The sequence below is a fragment of the Channa argus genome, chromosome 3, assembly GCF_033026475.1.
Source record: "Channa argus isolate prfri chromosome 3, Channa argus male v1.0, whole genome shotgun sequence".
Lineage (NCBI taxonomy): Eukaryota > Metazoa > Chordata > Actinopteri > Anabantiformes > Channidae > Channa > Channa argus.
In genome coordinates this window covers 13,416,410-13,442,353 of record NC_090199.1, presented here as the reverse complement: position 1 = coordinate 13,442,353, position 25,944 = coordinate 13,416,410, and the positions used below count along the sequence as shown (strand labels likewise).

Sequence of the window (25,944 nt, the reverse complement as noted above, 5' to 3'; positions counted from 1 at the left end):
TAGCAAATAAACAAACGTTGTTGTTGTTGTGGCGCTGCAGTTAGGAAACCTTCCATGTCTACATTTCAAGGTGGGGAAACAGGCGTATAAAGTCACCTTCAGAGACACACTTGAGATTCTCATGTCTAGCATAAAACAATATGCTACATTTTGTGTGACCTGACTTTGCTGACTGTAATTAGATCTTTGTAAGAGACAACTGACAACTGACAACTACTGACATGCAGCTGAAAATTGGGAAATTTTCTAGCTAATTGTTCCTTAATGAACCAAAAAAAAAAGAAATACTTTTATGGCCCATATTGTGAAACTAGTACATTATGCATTATGATCCAACAATTTGTTTGTTGAATTAAATTCAACAAATAAATTGACTTCCTAGTACCATTTCATCCAATTACATCACTTCAATCCCAGATTGCAGGCCTACTTGTTGTTCTCACAGTTTCCAAAAGTAGAATGGGAGACAGACCTTTTAGCTATGTGGAGCCACCCTGATACTGGTTCTGCTGGAGGTTTCTTCCATTAAAGGGAATTATTCCTCTCCACCATTGCCCAGGATTTGCTCAAGGGGGATTAGTTGGATTTTCTTTTCATATATATGTAGTCTTGACTTTATTATGTAAAGTGCACTGAGATGATTATGTTCTTAATTGGCACTATAGAAATAAAGTTGAATTGAATGGAATCAAATCAAAGCAGGGACTTTTCAGGGTTATTCTGGTACTCCGATTCACTGTGAAGCGGAATTCTCTTTTCACAGCTGCTATATAGTATATGATTTTAAAAATATCTGCTTTACTCCATTTAATTCACAGATATCAACAAAATGATCCCCCCACCAAATTCATACAGAGAATACAAAAAACAATAAAATAATTTTATATTTACACTTCTGTAAAATTTCAACTGTCGGTCACACAGATGTTGATGGGGGTTCTAGTAATGTTGTTCTGAACAGTGGACTCTTCTCATAGACAGTGGCATGAGACACTGTTTGGAAACTGCAGTTAGGAAATTTGCCAAATCCATATGTCAAGGTGAGTAAACATGTGGAAAAGATAATCTTCAGAGACACATTTGATATTCTCTTTTTTAACATAAAGTATTATACTACATTTTTGGCTAAATTACTTGATTTTGCTGACAATAAGTTGTTTATTTTCGTAAGAGACAGAGAGACAGAACTTCTGATTGGGTCGCTGTAAATTCTGCTCAGCGTCAGGAGTGCTCCAACCTGAATTTTGCTTTACCTGTTTGTGTTTATTAGTGCAAAGTGCAGCACACACGGTGCACAGGTGGAAAAGCGAAAAATAAACATGGGATGTTTGTTCAATAAAGCAATGCAAAGCTGTTGGTGCTGTTGGGTTTGAAAATAATAATCATGGTTGTTTGTGCAACGTTTGAGTATAGTTTAAGACGTTTATCAAAATGCATTTTGATGATGAAATTTTCTTAAAACATTGCATTTTCCAACTTCAGCAAGATCAGTGTCCATAGCAACAACCACATCAACAGAAAGGCCAGGTCAATTCCTATTCCTTTGTTCACTGATGAACAAAATAAAATAAAAATTTTATGGCCCATATTGTGAAATTTGTATATTTTCCATTGTGAACCAACCTAGGAATTGTACATTTTGATATCAGGGAGTGTTCATATTGGCATAAAACAACAATAATTCACATTGTTAAAGCAGGGACTCTGGCATCTTTGTGACAGCAGGGATGTCTTGTTCCCAGCTGCTTTATAGAGTATGATAATAAAAAAAAAGTCGGCTTTAGTCCATTAAATCACTGCAGCAAAAGTGTTGATAAATGTGATTTGAGATGTGCCATGCCACACTGAAGCACAATGAACAACATCCACTAACTTTCTCAGTATTTACTCCCAAACAATTTAAAAAGAGCAAGCAATAAAAGAAAAATCAAACACATTTAGTTAACTTGTTTTTTTTATTATGTTGATTTCTGGGTAGCTTTTACACAGCATAAAGTGATTTTGATCCACATGTTGAAAACTGTGATTAAGACAAAAATCTGTTCACTCTGCTTTGCAATTTTTTTGTTAATATCTGACAAATTTCAGATTTTATGTTGTAGTAGCAGTGGCAGTTACATTGGTAGTGGTAGCTGCTGGATTGGAGGTTGTAGCAGGTGTTGGAGAAAAAAATGGTCTCAAGAGAGAAAGAAGGTACTGTAGAAGCTCTGGAGTTAGCATGTTCTTGTCACTGAAAGGACTGTTTGGTTGACCTTTACGGCCCTGTAAGAACATAAAAATATGAATTATCACATGCAGTAGGTGGTTTTCTACTAATATGTTAGGTCTGTGGAAAAGACAGAGGGAGGTACTCACCTCATGGGAGCCCTGTCCACGTGCAAGGCGTTTGGGCTCCTTGTCATCAGTCTGTAATAAAAGAAGCACTTTAAGGGCTTGGTTTAGGTATTACAGTACACAAACACTAATACTGACTTTGCTATACTCACAGGATTTGCCAGAGTGAGGCACAGGAGGCATCCAAGCACAAATACTATCTTCAGCATGGTTTCCCTGTTTACACCTGCCAAAAAAAATGCAAACCAAAATGAAAAAAAATTTAAAATTTGGGGTTGTTTAGATACATGTTGTCTAAGAATTCCACCCCGCACAGTAAATATACAAATCAATAAGAATCTTATAATTACAATCAAGTCCTCACAGACAGTCACACAGATGTTGATGAAGCAGCAATTTTTGCAGCAATGCTGTTGTGAATGAGCTTCTTTTTATGCAGCTACAGGAGAGGGTTTCACCTAATTGGCAAACAAAAAGCTGGGAAAGTGCAGGTATTAGGAAATGTTTCGTCTTCTTGTTTCAAAGTGAGGTAACAGGTATATGTTTAGGGACACACCTGGATAGTATGACATATACAATTCATGTAATAGCTGTGATGAAAGTAATTTTTTTTATGCTAGAGTTAGAACCTGTATTTTCAAATTTTTGATTTGCTAAGAGAATCACCTGGTATTTAGTAATTGAAAAAAACATAAATAAAATAACAGTGAGGTCACACTCAAACTGTGCAAAGACGGAATTTTGTGGCACCAACTCTAGAAACAATTTGAGAAGATATCAGCTCATATTTTTTTTAAAATTTATTTTCTATTTTTATTTTACTTTACTGTATGACATTCAGTGTGGACGGCAAAGTAAGAATTTCATTGTGCAGGGAATCATGCTTTCTGTCTTTCTGTTTAAATATGGTTATTTACGTGTTTATTTAACTGCCTTCATTTTCTTTCCTTTGAAGCTACAACTTAAAAACAAGTAAATGTGTTTGCAGTTATCACTAACTCCACTAGAAATCAAAACTGGGACTGAAAACAAATGCTAACGTTGCTCAGTGTCTGTTGGATGTTGCTGCTTGTGAACTTCATAAGGTTTTAACTGCTTCTTGTTAAAATCTAGGTAATTCACCAAAGTCATGATCACTTTAATTCTCTGTTTGTTTTGTGTGAGAAAAAAAATCAAGGTCTGGAGGAAATTATGTAAATTAAAATAAATATAATAATAATATATTATAATCATATCTTCTTTTCCTTTCGGCTGTTCCCTTTCAGGGGTCACCACAGTGAATCATGTGCCTCCATCTAACCCTATCCTCTGCTCATATAAGATATGAATATGACATAATATAATAAATATAGTACATCATTAACTATTATATATTATATATGTATTTAGTTTTTTGGGGAGGTTAATGGAATCCAGTATTTATTTGTTTTTGAAAGCCTCCAGCCACTCCCTAGAGTTAACAAATAGTTGACGACAAGGGGCGGGCATCCTCTGACAGACATAGAGGTATAGATGATCACATGTACCATAACAGTACATGAATGACTCATATTTGAAGAAGTTTGCCTCTAAAATCAGAAGTAAGTATTTTAGCCATATAGTGCACATTAAGGGATTTGACAGGGCTGTAACATATTTAGGGATTTAAGGCCTCTATGACAAAATCATGGCACGTAACTTCATTTTGAATTTCTTCTGTCTTTTATCTCTGTTGTTTTTAGTTCTTTTTCATTCTAAAATTTTCATTTTATGAATCATAATGTGCCTAAAACGAATAAATAAGATCTGTCTCAGGTGTCCACATTAAGGTCAAAGATACATCTGTAAAAACTGTTTTGAAACACATTTTTATGCTGCAATGATGAGGTGACATTGACGGTGTGTTAAAGGTACAATTGTGCTAAATGTAAAAAATATGAAAATGTAAATATTAAAATATTTATATTCCATTATATTCATATACACTTGCTTTTAGTTACATAAATATTTGATATAAATTTTGAGCACATATTGGAACAATAATAAGTTTAGCATTTGGTCTCTGTACACCACCACATTATTTTGAAATGAAACACTCAAGATATGACTGATGTCAAGACTTTCTGCTTTAATTCAAATAGTTTGTAGGGAAGGAGGCCATTATCATTCATAGGATGAAAAAACAAAATGACCCCCCCAGAGAGACAGCAAAAACCAACACAACATTTTGGATCATCCTCAAAAAGAAGTCAAACCCCTGTGAATTAAACCTTAAATGTTTTATTTTAAATTCACTCTGGTGGCGTACAGAGACCAAATACTAAAAAGCTTATTATTGTTACAATATTTATGAACCTAACTGTATGAAAGTCAAAATAAGAAAAAATAAAGGATATCATTAATCTTTTATTTATTTTTAATTATTTCATTGTTCAGTTAAGAAAGAAAAATGACATATTGCAGCTTTGCGTCTTCTGACAGTTTGTTGGATCATTTTCCTGCTGCAAGTCTTGCAATCAAAAGCTGCAGCAGCGCGGTCATGTCTTGGTTGGGTGGTGGGGGGGGGATGTATGGAGGAAACATCTGAGGAATCATCTGAGGATAATATCCACCTCTCTGGAGAAAAGAAAATATTTATTTTAGGGCAACATAAAGAAAATGTAATTTGATTTTATAAAAAAAGAGAAAATATTTTGTGGGTAAGTGAATCTGACCTCCCCACTGCTTGAGCGTTTGACTCGATCATTCTCCTCCTCAGAGATCTATGAGAGTGAAGACTTTTAAACTTACATGATTCACTTTATATCTAAACTAAAACATCATAAAAACATCAATGCCTTATACAATACAATAGTTCACAAATAGATTATTATGAGTACGTACAGGTAAGGCATAGCTTAGTGCTAAAAGGCACAGAACCAGGACCAGCAGTTTCATAGCGGAAAATGTAAAGAATCTTTCCTGAAACAGAAAAGAAAAAACTAAACCAAGATTTTGTTGTAGGCATTATTTGCTATACTTTTTAAACTATGCATTCTCAGTAGTGATGAAAATCTTACCTTGGAAGTCAAGAGTGATGTTGACACGATGGCCAGTGGTGAATTCGCTCTGAAGTTACTCTATGTCCATGTGCACTTTATATAGAATTATTCCACCCCTGGTAGTTTTGGGGGGGTTAATGGAATCCAGTATTTATTTGTTTTTGAAAGCCTCCAGCCACTCCCTAGAGTTAACAAATAGTTGACGACAAGGGGCGGGCATCCTCTGACAGACATAGAGGTATAGATGATCACATGTACCATAACAGTACATGAATGACTCATATTTGAAGGAGTTTGCCTCTAAAATCAGAAGTAAGAATTTCAGCCATGTAGTTCACATTAAGGGATTTGACAGGGCTGTAACATATTTAGGGATTTAAGGCCTCTATGACAAAATCATGGCACGTAACTTCATTTTGAATTTCTTCTGTCTTTTATCTCTGTTGTTTTTAGTTCTTTTTCATTTTAAAATGTTCATCTTATGAATCATACTGTGCCTAACACGAATGAATAAGATCTGTCTCAGGTGTCCACATTAAGATCAAATTTACATCTGTAAAAACTGTTTTAAAACACATTATATCAGTTTTATGCTGCAACGATGAATTGACATTGACATTGTGAAAATGTGTTTTCAACCCTACTGACACATTCTTGATGTTTGAAATAACAAAAACCTATTTAGACACATAGAGGTGACTTGTAGAGAGCTTAGCTGAGTGACTTATATACAGTTGGAAAGGGTTAAAGGTACAATTGTGCTAACTGTAAAAAATATGAAAATGTAAATATGAAAACATTTATATTAAAATATATTTGCATACACTTGCTTTTAGTTACATAAATATTTGATATAAATTTTGAGCATATATTGGAACAATAATAAGTTTAGCCTTTTGTCTCTGTACACCACCACATTATTTTGAAATGAAACACTCAAGATGTGACTGAAGTCAAGACTTTCCGCTTTAATACAAAGGGTTTGTAGGGAAGGAGGCCATTATCATCATTAGGATGAAAAAAACATCTTTGTGTCTTCTGACAGTTTGTTGGATCATTTTCCTGCTGCAGGAACAAGTGCTGCAAGTCTTGCGATCAAAAGCTGCAGCAATGCAGTCATGTCTTGGTTGGGTGGTGGGGGGGGGATGTATGGAGGAAACATCTGAGGAATCATCTGAGGAATCATCTGAGGATAATATCCACCTCTCTGGAGAAAAGAAAATATTTATTTTAGGGCAACATAAAGAAAATTAAATTTTATTTAATAAAAAAAGAGAAAATATTTTGTGGGTAAGTGAATCTGACCTCCCTACTGCTTGAGCGTTTGACTCGATCATTCTCCTCCTCAGAGATCTATGAGAGTGAAGACTTTTAAACTTACATGATTCACTTTATATCTAAACTAAAACATCATAAAAACATCAATGCCTTATACATTACAATAGTTCACAAACAGATTATTATGAGTACGTACAGGTAAGGCATAGCTTATTGCCAAGAAGCACAGAACCAGGACCAGCAGTTTCATAGCGGAAAATGTAAAGAGTCTTTCCTGAAACAGAAAAGAAAAAACTAAATGAAGATTTTGTTGCAGGCATTATATGCTACACTTTTTAAACCATGGATTCTCAGTAGTGATGAAAATCTTACCTTGGAAGTCAAGAGTGATGTTGACACGATGGCCAGTGGTGAATTCGCTCTGAAGTTACTCTGTGTCCATGTGCACTTTATAAAGAATTATTCCACCCCTGGTCGTCCAATCAGCCATCAAAGGAGTTGTGATTTGATTGTTGTCAAAAAAGGTGTGAAATATGATGAAATGAGTGATGAATAACAGTCGAAATGTATTTGTGGCATAATCCTAAAAACTTATGTTTGACCCAGGATGGACTTAGAGCTAATCTCATTGGTGTTGGGAAACAGCGAGGAAACAGTAAAATGGTGTTCGTTAGACATGATTCATGCTCACACCTTTATTTTGCTTTTGCAGCCTTCTCAGTAAAACATAATTGATGGGACAATGAAATTATATTTAAAGTAAAAAGAATCTCAATTGGTCCTTTGACTTTGTCCACAACTATTCAGTATATCCTTTTTCACTGTTTTTCAGTAAAATGTTCCGAAACACAGGCTTTATTAAATAATTATTATTTAATATATTATAAATAAAAACTTTCTTCCATCCATCCATCAATTATGTGTCCCCCCTATCCTATTTGGGTCATGGGGCGCTGGAGCCTATGTCAGCTGTCATAGGGCGATATGTGGGCTACACCCTGGACAGGTCTCCAGTCTGTCGCAGGCCCAACACAGAGAGACATACAGAGATAGACAACCATTCACAATAACATTCACACCTACAAACATTTGAGAGTCACTAATTAACCTGTAATACCCATGTATTTGGACTGTGGGAGGAAATACATGCGAGGAAAAGAAGAACATGCAAACTACACACAGAAAGGCCACAGCTGGACAGGATGCCAACCAGGAATCTTCTTTTATCTGTGAGGCAGCACAGAAAACCACTCTTTATTAAAATTCAGTTTTCAAATCTAGGTAATAAAACAAAACATCCTTTAAACAAACAAAAAAAATCCTACACGTTCACTGAATAAAGACTGTAACAATAAAGTGCAGATTTCTGGCTAGAGATGTTTTAAAAACACATTGCAAAATCCAACTTATATTGAAATGATGTTTTTTCCATTATAAAACTTACCGGACTTCTAGTATGAAAGCACAGGTAAGACAGGTGTAGCATGGACCATTTATCAGTTACCACAGAAGTTAGGACGTCTACATTCCCTAATAAAATCCGTAAGACATTATTATAATTTTGTTATTTTAAATGACATAAGTACATTTTTTTTGTTAAACGTTTGTGAGTGCATATTTAATAACCTAAACATATAACATCTTTTAGACGATTTATTGGTTAAATGATAGTAAGATGATAGTAACGTCTAATAAAATAAAGTCGGGTGATTGTACAATCTTATATATGTATTTCTCACACCTGTGATGACCTGCAGCATTAGTTGTCATGTGTTTCTATAATTTGACTTTAAATTACTCTCTACAGCACCTTATATTGCATATTTAATGTGTCTAATTAGCATATTGATATTTTGTTCACAGGTGACTTTTATGATTCACTTGAATTGTAGCAGCATTTTTAAAAATGCACCATGTTGATGTTGAAACTGAATTTAAGCACATTTCTAAAGTTGAATATTAATGTATCATTGGGCTTTTTTACCACTTGTATAGATTATATTTAAACAATAAAATGATTTGCGCTGTGGATCAATGCAAAATGTAAGTTTTGATAGTGGGTTGCATTTGATTAGTTTATTTTTCAGTCTTTAATAATTATTAATAACTCCTGTTGTAAAGTAGGGTCTTTTCCATGCAACAATATTGATTCTGACAGCGGGAATCTCTTGTTCACAGCTGCTTTGTAGAGTGTGATAAAATGCTTAAGTCCCTTAAATCCCTGCAGCAGCAGTGTTGATCAGTTTGATTTGAGAAGTGCCACACACCACAGTGCAACCCCATGACCACCATCCACCAACTTTCTTATCATGCAGTTCTGAGCACGACTTTAGCCTGCTAAAATAACACACACACACACACACACACACACACACACACACACACACACACACACACACAAATGAAATTAAACTATATGTTGTTTTCTATGTGAACATTATATGAATAAATTGATTTCTGGATTTTAAGAACATCAAACATATCTAGTCAACTTGGATTTTTTTTATTTTGGTTAACTTAGTAGATATTACAGAGAATATAGTGACGTGGATCCACGTGTTAGTTAACTCTGCTTTACAGGCATTTGTTGATGTCTGATGAGTTTCAGATTTTATACTGTAGCAGCAGTGGTAGTAGTTGTAGTAGTGGTAGTTGCAGCTGTAGCTGTGGTAGAGGTCGCTGCAGCTGTGGAGGTTGTAGCAGGTGGTGGAGTAAGTAGCTGTTGCAAGACAGAAAGAAGGTACTGCAGAAACTCTGGAGTTAGCATGTTCTTGCGACTTAAAGGACTGTTTGGGGGACCTCTGTGGTGCTGCAGGAACATAAAGGTATTAATTATCACATACACTAGGTGGTTTTCGACTAATATATATTGTCAGGTTATGTGTTTTAAAAGGAAACAGGGAGGCACTCACCTCATGGGAGCCACGTCCACGTGCAAAGCGTTTGGGCGCCTTGTCATCAGTCTGTAAAACAGAAAAGCATTAAGTGCTTTTTTTAGGTATTACAGTACAAAAACACTGATACTGACTTTGTCACACTCACAGGATTTGCCAGAGTGAGGCACAGGAGGCATCCAAGTACAAATACTATCTTCAGCATGGTTTCCCTGTTTACACCTGCTAGAAAATAAAAATAAAAAACAAAACAAAAAAACAGTAGGGTTTGTTTAGAAAAACTTGTTTTTAGATATACACATATTGTTTAGATATACACAACTATTATAATGATAAACTATCATCTCATTACCCTCACACAGAAAAGACAGAATCTTATAATCGAAGTCAAGTCCTCAAAGACAGTCACAGAGATGTTGAAGGAGGTTGTAACAATGTTGCTGTGAATGAGCCCTTTTATATACAGTTACAGGAGAGGGGTTCATCTCATTAGCAAACAAATAACATCATTGGGAAACTGCAGGCATTAGGAAATGTTTTGTCTTCTTATTTCAAAGTGAGGAAACACGTAGATGTATAGAGACACACCTGGATAGTTTGAAATCTACAACTTATGTAATAGCTGATCCTGGTAAAAAGTTGTATAACAATTATTAACATACAGCCTTTTTGTAAAATATGAAAAATAGACATTTTAAAATACAGTTAGTCTTATATTTGAGCAACTAAGCTGAGCTATAAACACGAGAGCTTGAAGCACATTGTGAGTTTCACTGGTTAAAAACATAAAAAAATTCTAGGAAAGTGAAAGCTTCTTACTCCTGTTTAGCCACAGTTAAAAATCTAACTTTAGAAGTCACGAGTAATGATGATGATAATATCCACTTTTGAAAGAAAAAATTACTCTCATCATCCAATCACCCCTCTAATGGATTTAGATTTTATAGAGGTGTGATGACATAAAATAGAAGATCCCGTAACCCTAAACCACGCTGGAGTTAGAAATGCTGTTAGGAAACAGTAACAGTAACTTTTGCTACTTCGACATGTACAATTGTAATATTAAATTGTGATGAGATTATTCTTTTACTACAGTATTTTGGGTGCCTACGAAACACATGCCTATATTTTTAGGCTTAAAAAGCATATAGAAGTGACCATGAACTACATAGAAGTAAAAAAAAGTAAAAGTAAATGAGGCATGACTTCATATTTAGTTCCAAATAAAAATCCTTATTTTTTTACTTTTAGTTTACAGCATGAAAACCCTAAGCCTTCTGTATTGGCTGCACTATAAACATTTTTTATGAAGCAAATTGTTGGATCAAGTAATTGCTTCACACTCATATGACATCTTTAAAGTCAAACTGAATCAAATCTAGTTAAATCAGGACATAGTTGCTCAGTGTCTGTTACAGGGTGTGGCTTGTGAATCTAGGCGATTCACCGACTTTGATTTTCTGTTTGTTGTGTGAAGTAAAAAATTATGAAATCCAGTTTTAAAGCCTCTATGATAAAATTAAGGAGTATATATCAAAGCGTTAATTCATTTTGGATATTTTACATCTTTTATCTCTGTTGTTACTATTTCTCTTTCTCTTTCTATTTATAAATCACACAGTGCCCATTGGGTATATGAGATCTTTCTCAAGTGTCCACAAGAGCCTGGACTCTGAAGCCAATTAGTCTCATTACAATTACTAGCTGTTCTTTAGTTCATTTTGCCACATTATTGTCAAAGTTACATCTGTAAAAATGTTTTGCAACACATTATATCAGTTATATGCTAAAATGGTAAGCTGTTGTGACATAGTGAAAATGCATTTTCAAGCGCATTCACACGTCCTTGATGTCTGAAATACTAAACCTATTTACAAAGAGCTAATTTGGAGAGATCTCAGCTGGGTAGTTTATCTTCTTCTTCACTTTTATATTTTTAGCTTGTAAATTCCTGTATTACACTGTTTGTTATATAGGAAATAGTTTAAGATGCAGTGTAATGCGCTCACTGTCAAAAAAAACAAGACAAAATCTACTGTTACACCATATAGTTATTGCATAAACTGTATAGTTACAAAATAAATATATAATAAGCACTTTTTAAATTTCTGCATGCCTTTAGGAAAAAAGTATTAGTATAGTATAAGTTAAGTAGAACCAGACATTAAAATCAAATAATGAAATCACACAGATGCATATACATATGCATAATTATTTCTTTGTAAACCATTTCAGTTAGGAGAGAAAAATAGCAGCTTATCTTCGTTCGCCAGTTTGTTGTATTGTTTTCCTGCTGGAGGAGTAAATGCAAATCTTGTCATCAAAAGCTGCAGCAGTGTGTTGAAGGATGGGTCTTAGTTGATTAATGATGGAAACGTGGGATACTGCTGCTGGTAAAATATTCCATGCCTCTGGAAAACATGAAAGCTTTATTTTAGTGCGTCATAAAGATAGGGCAGTTATAGGTTCAATCCCGAAGTGTCCTTGTTGCTCCTGGTGGCTCAAGTGAGCACCTTGCATGGCAGCCACTGCCATTGGTGTGTGTGAATGGGAATTGATATTGTTAAGCGCTTTGAATAACAGCGCTATATAAGTGACCATTTACCAAAATGTAATGTGAGCATTTGACTCGATCATTCTCCTCCTTAGAGACCTATGAGAGTGAATTTATATGATTCACTTTATATCTAAACTAAAGTATCACAAAAACATAGATGCTACAACAAGCTGTTGCCCAAAGGCAACAGCTCTAGAATCCTCAATAAGGCCCCAATCCCTCTTAGACTGATTTTCCCACATAGATCTCACTAAGCTAAGTTCAACTATCACTTCCTCAAAACTAACAACATGTCTTTTAGACCCTGTTCCAACCAAATTGCTCAAAGATGTTCTACCTTTAATAGACACGTTCATATTAGATTAGATCAACCTATCTTTAGAAACTGGCTACGTACCAAAGGCCTATAAAGTCCTTGTAATCAAACCACTATTTAAAAAACCTTGTCTTGATCCAGGTGATTTAGCCAACTATTGACCAATATCAAATTGGAGCATGGTTCTGCTGGAGGATTCTTCCATTAAAGGGAGTTTTTGCCTCTCCACTGTTGCCTAGGGTTTGCTCAAGGGGACTTGTTGGGTTGCTTCTACATACTTGTGTAGTCTGGACTTTATTATGTAAACTGCTTTGAGATGACTTTGTTGTAAATTGGCGCTATATAAATAAAGTTGAATTGAATTGAATTATATAATAGTTTTTTGATTTTGTGGCACCAACTCTAGAAACAATTTGACAAAGAATCAGCTCATATTTAGTTTTAAATATGCTTATTTATGTGTTCATTTAACTGCCTTAATTTTCTTTCCTTTGATGCTACAAGTTATAACTAGTGGAGTTAGTTATGTTATCACTAACTGCACTACAAATCAAAACTGGGACTTAAAACAAATGCTAATGTGTCTGTTGGATGTTACTGCTTGTAAGGTTTTAACTGCTTGTTGTTAAAATCTAGGTAATTCACCAAATTCATGATCACTGAAATTCTCTGTTTGTTGTGTGTGAGGAAAAAAGTCAAGGTCAGGAGGAAATTATGTAAATTTAAAAATAAATATAATATGATATATTATAATTTTATAAGATAATAGAATATAATAAATTCAATACATAATGAGTTGCAGACCATTTACCATGATGACAAGGTGCAGGCATCTACACAAGTACATGTCATCCTCTGAAAGACATGCAGTACCGATGATCACATGTACCATAACCGTAGATGAATGACTCATATTTGAAAGAGTTTGGCTCTGAAATCCAAAGGAAGTATTTCAGCCAGATGTCTTACGTCTTTTATCTCTGTTGTTTTTAGTTCTTTTTTATTCTAAAATTTTCATTTTATGAATCATACTGTGCCTAACACGAATAAATTAGTTCTGTCTAACGTGTCCACATTAAGGTCAAAGTTACATCTGTAAAAACTGTTTTGAAACACATTATATCAGTTTTATGCTGCAATGATGAGTTGACATTGACATTGTGAAAATGTGTTTTCGACCCTACTGACACATTCTTGATGTTTGCCTTAGTTAGCTGTTTACTGGATTTCTGAACATGAGGTCTAAGGACGTGTCTTTGGAAGGAAAGGAGGCCATTATCCTCATTAGGATGAAAACAGAAAACAACCCCCTCAAAAAGAAGTCAAACCCCTGTGAATTAAACCTGAAATGTTTTATTTTAAAGTCACTCTGGTGGTGTACAGAGACCAAATGCTTAAAAGCGTATTATTGTTCCAATATTTATGAACCTAACTATATGAAAGTCAAAAAAAAGAAAAACACAGGATATCATTGATGATTTATTTATTTTTAATAATTTCTTTGTTCAGTTAAGAGAGAAAAATGCCACATGTTGAATTGCAGCTTTGCGTCTTCTGACAGTTTGTTGGATCATTTTCCCGCAGGAATAAGTCCTGCAAGTTTTGTGATCCAAAACTGCAGCACTGCATCCAGGTCTGTGTTGGGTGGTGAGGGGGGGATGTTTGGGTTGTTTGGGTTGTTTGGGATGTTTGGTATCTGAGGAACTCTTATTCTCTGGAGAAAAGAAAATATTTATTTTAGGGCAACATAAAGAAAATGTAATTTTATTTAATAAAAAGAGAGAAAATATTTTGTGAGTATGTGAATCTCTTAAAAAGTACACTGACCTCCTCACTGCTTGAGCGTTTGACTCGATCATTCTCCTCAGAGACCTGTGAGAGTGAGGACTTTTCAACTTACATGATTCACTTCATATCTAAACTAAGACATCATAAAACATCAATGTCTTATTCAATACAATAGTTCACAAACAGATTATTATGAGTACGTACAGGTAAGGCATAGCTTAGTGCCAAGAAGCACATAACCAGGACCAGCAGTTTCATAGCGGAAAATGTAAAGAATCTTTCCTGAAACAGAAAAGAAAAAACTAAATGAAGATTTTGTTGTAGGCATTATATGCTACACTTTTTAAACTATGGATTCTCAGTAGTGATGAAAATCTTACCTTGGAAGTCAAGAGTGATGTTGACACGATGGCCAGGGGTGAATTCGCTCTGAAGTTACTCTATGTCCATGTGCACTTTATAAAGAATTATTCCACCCCTGGTCGTCCAATCAGGCATCAAAGGAGTTGTGATTTGAAATAACTGGTAATTATGTGTTGAAATCTATTTGTAATTTTAAAAATTTGCATCTGGTCTATACCAGCTAAGCTCATTGCTGTTGGGAAACAGTGAGGAAACACTGAAGTGTGTTCCATAGACATGATTCATGTGCACACATCCTTGGTTAAACATAATCAATGGCACAGTTCAACCCCACATGTGTGTACATGCTATTTTATTCAAATTCTTTTATATGCAAAAAGAGTGCATATAAAATAGATATAACAGCATTACCTTCCTTGAAAGCTGTCATCAAACACTGGTTGAAATTCAGATCTCCTGATAATTATAGTGTAGCTTTAGTTTAGCCGAGTCATTTTAGTTTAAAAATCTAATAACATCCTATGGTAAAATACAACAGGGACTGATTTCATCACCTAACTTAGCGTTTGTCTCCTCAGAGACCTTTAAACAGAAACTATTTCTCATCCAAAAGTGTTTAAAAATACAGTGCCAAAGTATTCATACCCCTTGAACATTTCCACATTTTGTCACATTACAACCACAATCGTAAATGGGTTTTATTGGGATTGTATGTGACAGACCAACACAAAGTGGTACATAAATGTGAAGTGCAATAAAAACGATAAATGGTTTTCAAAATTTTTTACAAACAAGTCTCTTGAAAAGTGTGGCATCCAGTTGTATTCAGCCCCCCTGAGAGCTGTAATTACAGCTGCAAGATTTTTGGGTTATGTCTCTACCACCTTTGCACATTTAGAGAATGAAAATTTTGCCCATTCTTCTTTGGAAAATAGATGAAGCTCAGTCAGATTGGATGAAGAGCATCTATGAACAGGAATTTTCAAATCTTGCCACAGATTGTCAATTGGATTTAGGCCTGGACTTTGACTGGGTCATTCTAACATATAAATATGCTTTGGTCTAAACCATTCCTTTGTAGCTCTGGCTGTAAATGTAGGGTCATTGTCCTGTTGGAAGGTGGACCTCCACTACAGTCTTTTGCAGACTCTAAATGGTTTTCTTCAAAGATTGCCCCATTTTCCTATCAACTTTGACCAGCTTCCCTGTCCCTGCTGAAGAAAGGTATGATGCTGCCACCACCATGTCTCACGGTGGGGATGGTGTGTTTAGGGTGATGTGCAGGGTTAGATTTCAGCCACAAATAGCATTTTGCATTTAGGTGGAAAACTTCAATTTTGGTCTCATCTGAGCAGAGCACATTCTTCTAAATGTTGGTTGTGAGGTGTTGTGGAAACCCCCCAAAGTGGTTTAATAAATACCACAACTCCACCCAAAGTATGTATTGTTATTGGGTACATGTTGTAGTGTCCTTGGGCAAGACACTGAACCCCAAGTTGCTCCGGGTGGGTAAGGTGAGCACCTTGCATGGCAGCCACCGCCATCGGTGTGTGTGTGTGAATGGGTGAATAGGAAGAGCTTTGCATAAAAGTGCTACATAAGCGACCATTTACCAAAATCTAATTTAATATGAACAGTATGTGAATCCATAAAAAATATACTGACCTCCCCACTGCTTGAGCATTTGACTCGATCATTCTCCTCCTCAGAGACATATGTAAGTGAATTTGCATGATTCACTTTATATCTAAACGTGGATTTTGCATTTAGGTGGAAATCTTCAATTTTGGTCTCATCTGAGCAGAGCACATTCTTCTAAATGTTGGTTGTGAGGTGTTGTTGAAACCCCCCAAAGTGGTTTAATAAATACCATAACTCCACCCAAAGTATGTAACTCAAATTACAAGAACTGAAAACTCACACAACCCTTCAGTAATCAAATCAGCTGCCATAGTGCTCATAACTCTTTTGTTGGCATAAAATATGAAACCATGTGTGTAGCTGGCCAATATGACCACAGGCAGGCTCAGAAGTACAGTATTAGGAGACAGTAAAGGTTCTGAAACTGGACACTATTAATTAATCATCTTTATGATACTTAACTGTTTAGAATAGGATATCATCATATGGGCATATGATGGACAATAAATCATTTTTATTCCACTTTGTTCCAATAAAATTCAAAATGTGTCACAATACATTTGGAAAAAGTTCACTCAATCATCACATGTGATTCACACCCAACTATCCCCCAAGCCCCCGTGAAAAACTCAATAAATAAAATGTGTTAGCAGCTTTAGGGGGTTAAGTTAGGGTTCAGTGTCTTGCTCAAGACATTTCGACATGTGATAGGAGGAACCTTGGATTGGTGGGTGACTCCTCTACTTCCTGAGCCACAGGTGCCTTTTTATTTATAATTGATCAGTTATGCCTATAGTTGTATAAACTGTAGTTGTGCCTATATACACTACTCAGAAACAATTAGGGATGTTCGACTTTCGGGTGAGGTTTATGGAAAATGGAAAAAGTTCATGCTACAGTAATAATATATCATGAAAGTAGGTGTTTAAGTAGAAGTGTACAATGGTAATTTCTTCATCTCAAACAATTTATTGAAGCAAAGGCTAACAACAGTGGTTGGTATACCACAACAAAACATGTCAGTGTCTCAATAACCTGTAATTGTTAGGTGTTGTCTTGGTCTTATGATGTCAAAATGTGAATAGCACGATGAAGAAAACTGTTTGAAAACAAATTGTCATTGAATTAGTGGTTGATTCATGAATCACGTTGGGATTTTTGCAGTAAATGACCTTATCAGAGAACAACATGTTCATATGAAATAAGTACTGAAACAGTGAACAGTTGTACATGTAAATTCAAAAGTTTAGGAAAGGTCAAATTAAGGTCACCTGTAAAGGTTATAGTGCATTTTAGGTGCATTCTGAAATTTCACACGTAAGTCAAATATTCCTAACTTTTTGTGAGTAGTGTATGTGAAATGCCTATATATATATATATCAAAAAGAAGTCAAACCCCTGTGAATTAAACCTGAAAAGTTTTATTTTAAATTCACTCTGGTGGTGTACAGAGACCAAATGCTTAAAAGCGTATTATTGTTCCAATATTTATCAACCTAACTATATGAAAGTCAAAAAAAAGAAAAACACAGAGGATATCATTGATGCTTTATTTATTTTTATTAATTAGGTAAGAGAGACAAATTCCATATGTTGAATTGCAGCTTTGCGTCTGGCAGTTTGTTGGATCATTTTCCCGCAGGAATAAGTCCTGCAATTTTTGTGATCAAAAGCTGCAGTGCTCCACCCAGGCCTGAGCTGGGTGCTTCGGGTAGGATGTTTGGGTTGTATGGGATGTATTGTATTTGAGGAGGAAGCTGAGGATACATCTGAGGATAATATCCACCTCTCTGGAGAAAAGAAAATATTTATTTTAGGGCAACATAAAGAAAATGTAATTTTATTTAATAAAAAGAGAGAAAATATTTTGTGGGTATGTGAATCTCTTAAAAAATATACTGACCTCCTCACTACTTGAGCGTTTCACACGATCATTCACCTCCTCAGAGACCTGTGAGAGTGAAGACTTTTAAACTTACATGATTCACTTTATATCTAAACTAACATATCATAAAAACCTCAATGCCTTATTCAATACAATAGTTCAAAACAGATTATTATGAGTACGTACAGGTAAGGCATAGCTTAGTGCCAAGGAGCCCAGAACCAGGACCAGCAGTTTCATAGCGGAAAATGTAAAGAATCTTTCCTGAAACAGAAAAGAAAAAACTAAATGAAGATTTTGTTGTAGGCATTATATGCTACACTTTGTAAACTATGCATTCTCAGTAGTGATGAAAATCTTACCTTGGAAGTCAAGAGTGATGTTGACACGATGGCCAGTGGTGAATTCGCTCTGAAGTTACTCTATGTCCATGTGCACTTTATAAAGAATTATTCCACCCCTGGTCATCCAATCAGCCATCAAAGGAGTTGTGATTTGAAATAATTGGTAATTACATGTTGAAATGTATTTGTAATCTCCTAAATTTGAATTTGACATAGACCAGCTAAGCTCATTGCTGTTGGGAAACAGTGAGGAAACACTGAAGTGTGTTCCATAGACATGAATCATGTGCACACATCCTTGGTTAAACGTAATTAATGGCAGAGTTCAACCACACATGTGTGTACATGCTATTTTTTCACACTCCTTTATATGCAAAAAGAGTGCATATAAAATAGATATAGCAGCATTACCTCCCATAGCAGATCCCATTTTATTTTATTCATTTCAGATGCTGATACATGTTCCATAATGACTAAACAGGAAGTCTTAAAAGCCTTCTAATATAAAGATATTGAATTTCCATTCTTTAATCAAATTCCTTCTTTGGCTGTAGTTGACACACAATACTTTTCCTAATTAAATTGTGGTTATGAGTATTAGAGAAACATGAAAAAAAATTGACACAGTTGAAAAGATTAAGCTGTTAACTATTAGTAACTGCAACTGTTAACAAATGGTAAATGGTAAATAGTCGCTTATATAGCGCTTTTATCCAAAGCGCTTTACAATGTAGCTTCCCATTCACCCATTCTCACACTCAAACACCGATGGCGGTGGCTGCCATGCAAGGTAAGCAACTTGGGGTTCAGTGTCTTGCCCAAGGACACTTCGACTTCTAGCCGGGGATCTAGGAGCGGGGATTGAACCACTGACCCTGTGGTCCATGGTCAACTGCCTTACCAACTGAGCTACAGCCGCCATAAGATGAGATAACAGTGTTTGTATCCGTGTCAGGTGACTTTGAAGAAAAAATCAAGAGAAATTGAAGAACCAGTGTGTCTAGAAGTACCATAACTGTAAAAAATATAATTTATAAAGGTTTGGCAAGTTCCAAGCTGTCATCAAACACTTAGATTGGATCAGATTGAATGAAGAGTGTCTGTAAACAGCAATTTTCAAGTCTTGCCACAGATTCTCAATTGGAATTAGGTCTGGACTTTGACTGGGTCATTCTAACGTATAAAAATGCTTTGGTCTAAACCATTCCTTTGTAGCTCTGGCTGTAAATGTAGGGTCATTGTCCTGTTGGAAGGTGGACCTCCACTACAGTATTTTGCAGACTCTAAATGGTTTTTTTTTTAAATTGCCCCATTTTCCTATCAACTTTGACCAGCTTCCCTGTGCCTGCTGAACAAAAATATCCCCATAACCTGATGCTGCCACCACCATGTCTCACGGTGGGGATGGTGTGTTTAGGATGATGTGCAGGGTTAGATTTCAGCCACATATAGCGTTTTGCATTTAGGTGGAAAACTTCAATTTTGGTCTCATCTAAGCAGAGCACATTCTTCTAAATGTTGGCTGTGAAGTGTTTTGGAAACCACCCAAAGTATGTAACTCAAACTAAAAGAATTAAAAGCTCACACAACCCTTCAGTAATCAAATCAGCTGCCATAGTGCTCATAAAGTTTTTGTTGGCATAAAATGTGAAGAAACCATGTGTGTAGCTAGGCACTATGACCACAGGCAGGCTCAGAGATACAGTATTAGGACAGTATTACAGTGATAATATATCATGAAAGTAGGGCAATAAAGTAAAAGCATGCAGTGGTAATTTCTTCATCTTAATCAATTTATTGAAGCAAAGGCTAACAACAGTGGTTGGTATACCACAACAAAACATGTCAGTGTCTCAATAACCTGTAATTGTTAGGTGTTGTCTTGGTCTTATGATGTCAAAATGTGAATAGCACGATGAAGAGGACTGTTTGAATAAAAACTGTCATTGAATTAGTTGTTGATTCATGAATCACATTGGGATTTTTGCAGTTAATCACCTTATCAGAGAACAACATGTTCTCATGCAATAATTACTGAAACACTGAACAGCTGCACATGTAAATTCAAAAGTTTAGGAAAGGTCAAATTAAGGTCACCTGTAAAGGTTATAGTGCATTTTAGGTGCATTCAGAAATTTTACTCGTAAGTCAAATATTCCTGACATTTTGTGAGTAGTATATGTGGAAAACTTATATATATATATATATATATAAAATGATGACTCCTCTGGGTATAAATGAGTTATTGCTAATTCAATGGTAAAAGTTCTTAACAACTGATGACAGCTTTTACTCACATTTTTATTTGATAGCAGTAAATTGGTTATGGCATTTCCTTAACTGGTCATTTCTTTATTCATATTGAAGTATGTTTACAATTTATATAAATCACATGCAGAAACATTATTATTGCATGACACACTTAGAGGTTTTAGTAATCCTCGTGCTAATGTTGCAGAGACTGAGTACAATTAGGACCATTTTGGGACCTTAGGTCATCAACCATCCTATTATTTTACATTTAACATCTTTAACTTGTAAATCTAGTAAGAAATGAGCAACTTTTCATTTTACAGTCAGAAAAATCTAACTAAAGAAACATTACTGACTAGCACTTTGGAATAAGAAATTAACTTGTGTGTCTCAATTTAAATGAATGTGCTTTCTACCTATATGACTAATAACTTACTATTTAGTGGCCTGTCCTCCACTCCTACAAACTGATATACCACAGGGACATAAGTTGTAGGAAACATGGATATTCCCTTTTTTTATATTTTGATAGTTTGGGTAAACCTGTGAAGTTGTTCTTGTTTATTATTTTTTATGATTATTATTTTTATTGCTTTAAGAAATGTTTGTTTTAACACATATTGTTGTCTGTAGCTCAGTTGGTAAGGCAGTTCTTCACGGACCACAGGGTCATTGGTTACACGTTGAAGTGTCCTTGGGCAAGACACTGAACCCCAAGTTTTTCCTGGTGGGTCAGGTGAGCACCTTGCATGTCAGCCACCGCCATCGGTGTGTGTGTGTGTGTGAGTGGGTGAATGGGAATCAACATTGTTAAGCGCTTTGGATAAAAGCGCTTTATAAGAGACCATTTACCAAAATGTAATATAATATGAAGAATATGTGAATCCCAAAAAATATACTGACCTCCCCACTGCTTGAGCATTTGACTCGATCATTCTCCTCCTCAGAGACATATGAGAGTGAATTTACAGGATTCACTTTATATCTAAAGTATCACAAAAACATAGATGCCTTACACAATATAATAGTTTTTTGTTTTGAAACACCAACTCTAGAAACAATTTAACAAGGCATCATCTCATATTTAGTTTTAAATATGCTTATTTACGTGGTTATTTAACTGCCTTAATTTTCTTTCCTTTGATGCTACAACTTAAAAACAATAAATGTGTTTGCGGTTATCACTAACTGCACTAGAAATCAAAACTGGGACTTAAAACAAATGCTAATGTGTCTGTTGGATGTTGCTGCATGTGAACTTCATAAGGTTGTAACTGCTTGTTGTTAAAATCTCGGTAATTCACCAAATTCATGATCACTGGAATTCTCTGTTTCTTGTGTGTGAGGAAAAAAATCAAGGTCAGGATGTAATTTTGTAAATTTAAAAATATATATATAATATGATATATTATACTTATATAAGATAATAGAATATAATAAATGTAATACATAATTTCTTATTATATATATAAAATTATACGGCAGGTAGGAAGGTAGAGCGGTCGTCCAACCTGAAATTAAACCAACTTTCAAATGAAACCTGAAATGTTTTATTTTAAATTCACTCTGGTGGCGTACAGAGACTAAATGCTAAAAAGCTTATCATTGTTGTATTATTGTATTATTTATCAACCTAACTGTATGAAAGTCAAAAAAAGAAAAACACAGAGGATATCATTGATGCTTTATTTATAATAATTTCTGTGTTCAGTTAAGAGACAAAAATGCCACATGTTGAATTGCAGCTTTGCGTCTTTTGACAGTTTGTTGGATCATTTTCCCGCAGGAATAAGTTCTGCAAGTTTTGTGATCCAAAACTGCAGCACTGCATCCAGGTCTGTGTTGGGTGGTGGTTGGGGAGCGGGGTTGTTTGGGTTGTTTGGGATGTTTGGTATCTGAGGAGGCATCTGAGGAACTCTTTTTCTCTGGAGAAAAGAAAATATTTATTTTAGGGCAACATAAAGAAAATGTAATTTTATTTAATAAAAAGAGAGAAAATATTTTGTGAGTATGTGAATCTCTTAAAAAGTACACTGACCTCATCAGTGCTTGAGCGTTTGACTCGATCATTCTCCTCCTCGGAGACCTGTGAGAGTGAGGACTTTTAAATTTACATGATTCACTTTATATCTAAACTAAAATATAAAAACATCAATGCCTTATGCAATACAATAGTTCAAAACAGATTATTATGAGTACGTACAGGTAAGGCATAGCTTAGTGCCAAGAAGCACATAACCAGGACCAGCAGTTTCATAGCGGAAAATGTAAAGAGTCTTTCCTGAAACAGAAAAGAAAAAACTAAATGAAGATTTTGTTGTAGGCATTATATGCTACACTTTTTAAACTATGGATTCTCAGTAGTGATGAAAATCTTACCTTGGAAGTCAAGAGTGATGTTGACACGATGGCCAGTGGTGAATTCGCTCTGAAGTTACTCTATGTCCATGTGCACTTTATAAAGAATTATTCCACCCCTGGTCGTCCAATCAGGCATCAAAGGAGTTGTGATTTGGAATAATTGGTAATTACGTGTTGAAATGTAATTTTCAAAATTTGAATTTGACATAGATCAACTAAGCTCATTGCTGTTGGGAAACAGTGAGGAAACACTGAAGTGTGTTCCATAGACATGATTCATGTGCACACATCCTTGGTTAAACAGAATCAATGGTACAGTTCAACCACACATGTGTGTACATGCTATTTTATTCACACTCTTCACACTCTAACTCTTTTAACTCCTCAGAGACATATTTGAGTGAATTTGCATCATTCACTTTATATCTAAACTAAAGTATCACCAAAAAAAATAGATGCCTTATGAAATATAATAGTTTTTTGATTTTGTGGCACCAACTCTAGAAAAAGTTTGACAAGGCATCAGCTCATAATTAGTTTTAAATATGCTTATTTACGTGTTTATTTAAATGCCTTCATTTTCTTTCCTTTGATGCTACAACTTAAAAACAATACATTTTTTTGCAGTTATCACTAAATTCCACTAGAAATCAAAACTGGGACTGAAAACAAATGCTAATGTTGCTCATTGTCTGCTGGATGTTGCTGCTTGTGAACTTCATAAGGTTTTAACTGCTTGTTGTTAAAATCTAGGTAATTCACCAAATTCATGATTACTGTGCTTTTCAGTTTGTTGTGTGTGAGGAAAAAAATGAAGGTAAAGAGGACATTTTGTTTTTAGTTTTTTGGGGGGTTAATGGAATCCAGTATTTGTTTTATTCATTTATTTATTTTAAAGTCTCCAGTCAACAAATAGGGTGACTGTGGCGCAGGAAGGTAGAGCGGTCGTCCACCAATCCCGCAGTTGTTGGTTTGATCCCCGGCACCTCCTGTCCCTAGTCGAACTGTCCTTGAGCAAGAATCTGAAGCCGAACTTAGTCGTTCTCGGTGAGTGTTGGCCAGCTGCATAGCAGCTCCACCATCACTGTGTGCAGTGTGAATGGGTGAAGAAGAAGCAGCTTTGAGTGCTGATATGTAGAAAAGTGCAGACCATTTACTATGATGACAAGGTGCAGGCATCTACACAAGTACATGTCATCCTCTGACAGACATGCAGTACAGATGATCACATGTACCATAACCGTAGATGAATGACTCATATTTGAAGGAGTTTGGCTCTGAAATCCGAAGGAACTATTTCAGCCATGTAGTGCACTTTAAAGGATTTGACAGGGCTGTAACATATTTAGAGATTTAAGGCCTCTATGACAAAATCAAGGCACGTAACTTCATTTTGAGTTTCTTCTGTCTTTTATCTTATATCTGTTGCTTTTAGTTCTTTTTGATTTTATGAATCATACTGTGGCTAGCACGAATAAATAAGATCTGTCTCAGGTGTCCACATTAAGGTCAAAGTTACATCTGTAAAAACTGTTTTGAAACAAATTATATCAGTTTTATGCTGCAATGATGAGTTGACATTGACATTGTGAAAATGTGTTTTCGACCCTACTGACACATTCTTGATGTCTGCCTTAGTTAGCTGTTTACTGGATTTCTGAACATAAGGTCTAAGGAGGTGTCTTTGCAAGGAAAGGAGGCCATTATCCTCATTAGGATGAAAAAAGAAAACAACCCCCTCAAAAAGAAGTCAAACCCCTGTGAATTAAATCTAAAATGTGTTATTTGAAATTCACTCTGGTGGACCTAACTACATGAAAGTCAAAAAAACAAAACACAGAGGATATCATTGATGCTTTATTTAGGTTTAATAATTTTTTTGTTTAGTTGAGAGACGAAAATGCCATATGTTGAATTGCAGCTTTGCGTCTTGTGACAGTTTGTTGGATCACTTTCCCAGTCCAGGAATAAGTCCTGCAAGTTTTCCGAACAAAAGCTGCAGCGCTGTACCCAGGCCTGTGCTGGGTGGTGGTTGGGGGGCGGGGTTGTATGGGATGTATTGTATTTGAGGAGGAAGCTGAGGATACATCTGAGGATAATATCCACCTCTCTGGAGAAAAGAAAATATTTATTTTAGGGCAACATAAAGAAAATGTAATTTTATTTAATAAAAAGAGAGAAAATATTTTGTGAATATGTGAATCTCGTAAAAAATATACTGACCTCCTCACTACTTGAGCGTTTCACTCGATCATTCTCCTCCTCAGGGACCTATTAGAGTGAAGACTTTTAAAGTGACATGAATCACTTTATATCTAAACTAAAATATAAAAACATCAATGCCTTATGCAATACAATAGTTCACAAACAGATTATTATGAGTACGTACAGGTAAGGCATAGCTTAGTGCCAAGAAGCACAGAACCAGGACCAGCAGTTTCATAGCGGAAAATGTAAAGAATCTTTCCTGAAACAGAAAAGAAAAAACTAAATGAAGATTTTGTTGTAGGCATTATTTGCTACACTTTTTAAACTATGGATTCTCAGTAGTGATGAAAATCTTACCTTGGAAGTCAAGAGATATGTTGACACGATGGCCAGTGGTGAATTCGCTCTGAAGTTACTCAATGTCCATGTGCACTTTATAAAGAATTATTCCACCCCTGGTCGTCCAATCAGCCATCAGAGGAGTTGTGATTTGGAATAATTGGTAATTACGTGTTGAAATGTATCGGTAATTTTCAAAATTTGAATTTGACATAGACCAGCTAATCTCATTGCTGTTGGGAAACAGTGAAGAAACACTAAGTGTGTTCCATAGACATGAATCATGTGCACAAATTCTTGATTAAATATAATCAATGGCACAGTTCAACCACACATGTGTGTACATGCTATTTTATTCACACT

The 25,944-nt window shown here is 35.3% G+C and overlaps 1 protein-coding gene across 1 annotated transcript; it reads right to left on the bottom strand.

Annotated features, from left to right (window-relative positions):
* Positions 1–6,302: 6,302 nt before the first annotated feature.
* Positions 6,303–25,659, bottom strand: si:dkey-22i16.7 (secretory calcium-binding phosphoprotein proline-glutamine rich 1). Its single transcript, XM_067499621.1, has 4 exons — positions 25,600–25,659; positions 25,424–25,501; positions 6,660–6,707; positions 6,303–6,561 (listed from the first exon to the last, which is right to left on the bottom strand). Exons 2-4 carry the CDS (start codon positions 25,475–25,477, stop codon positions 6,409–6,411), a joined length of 255 nt encoding a protein of 84 aa, XP_067355722.1. The 5' UTR covers positions 25,478–25,501; positions 25,600–25,659; the 3' UTR covers positions 6,303–6,408.
* Between the last annotated feature and the right edge of the window lie 285 nt (positions 25,660–25,944).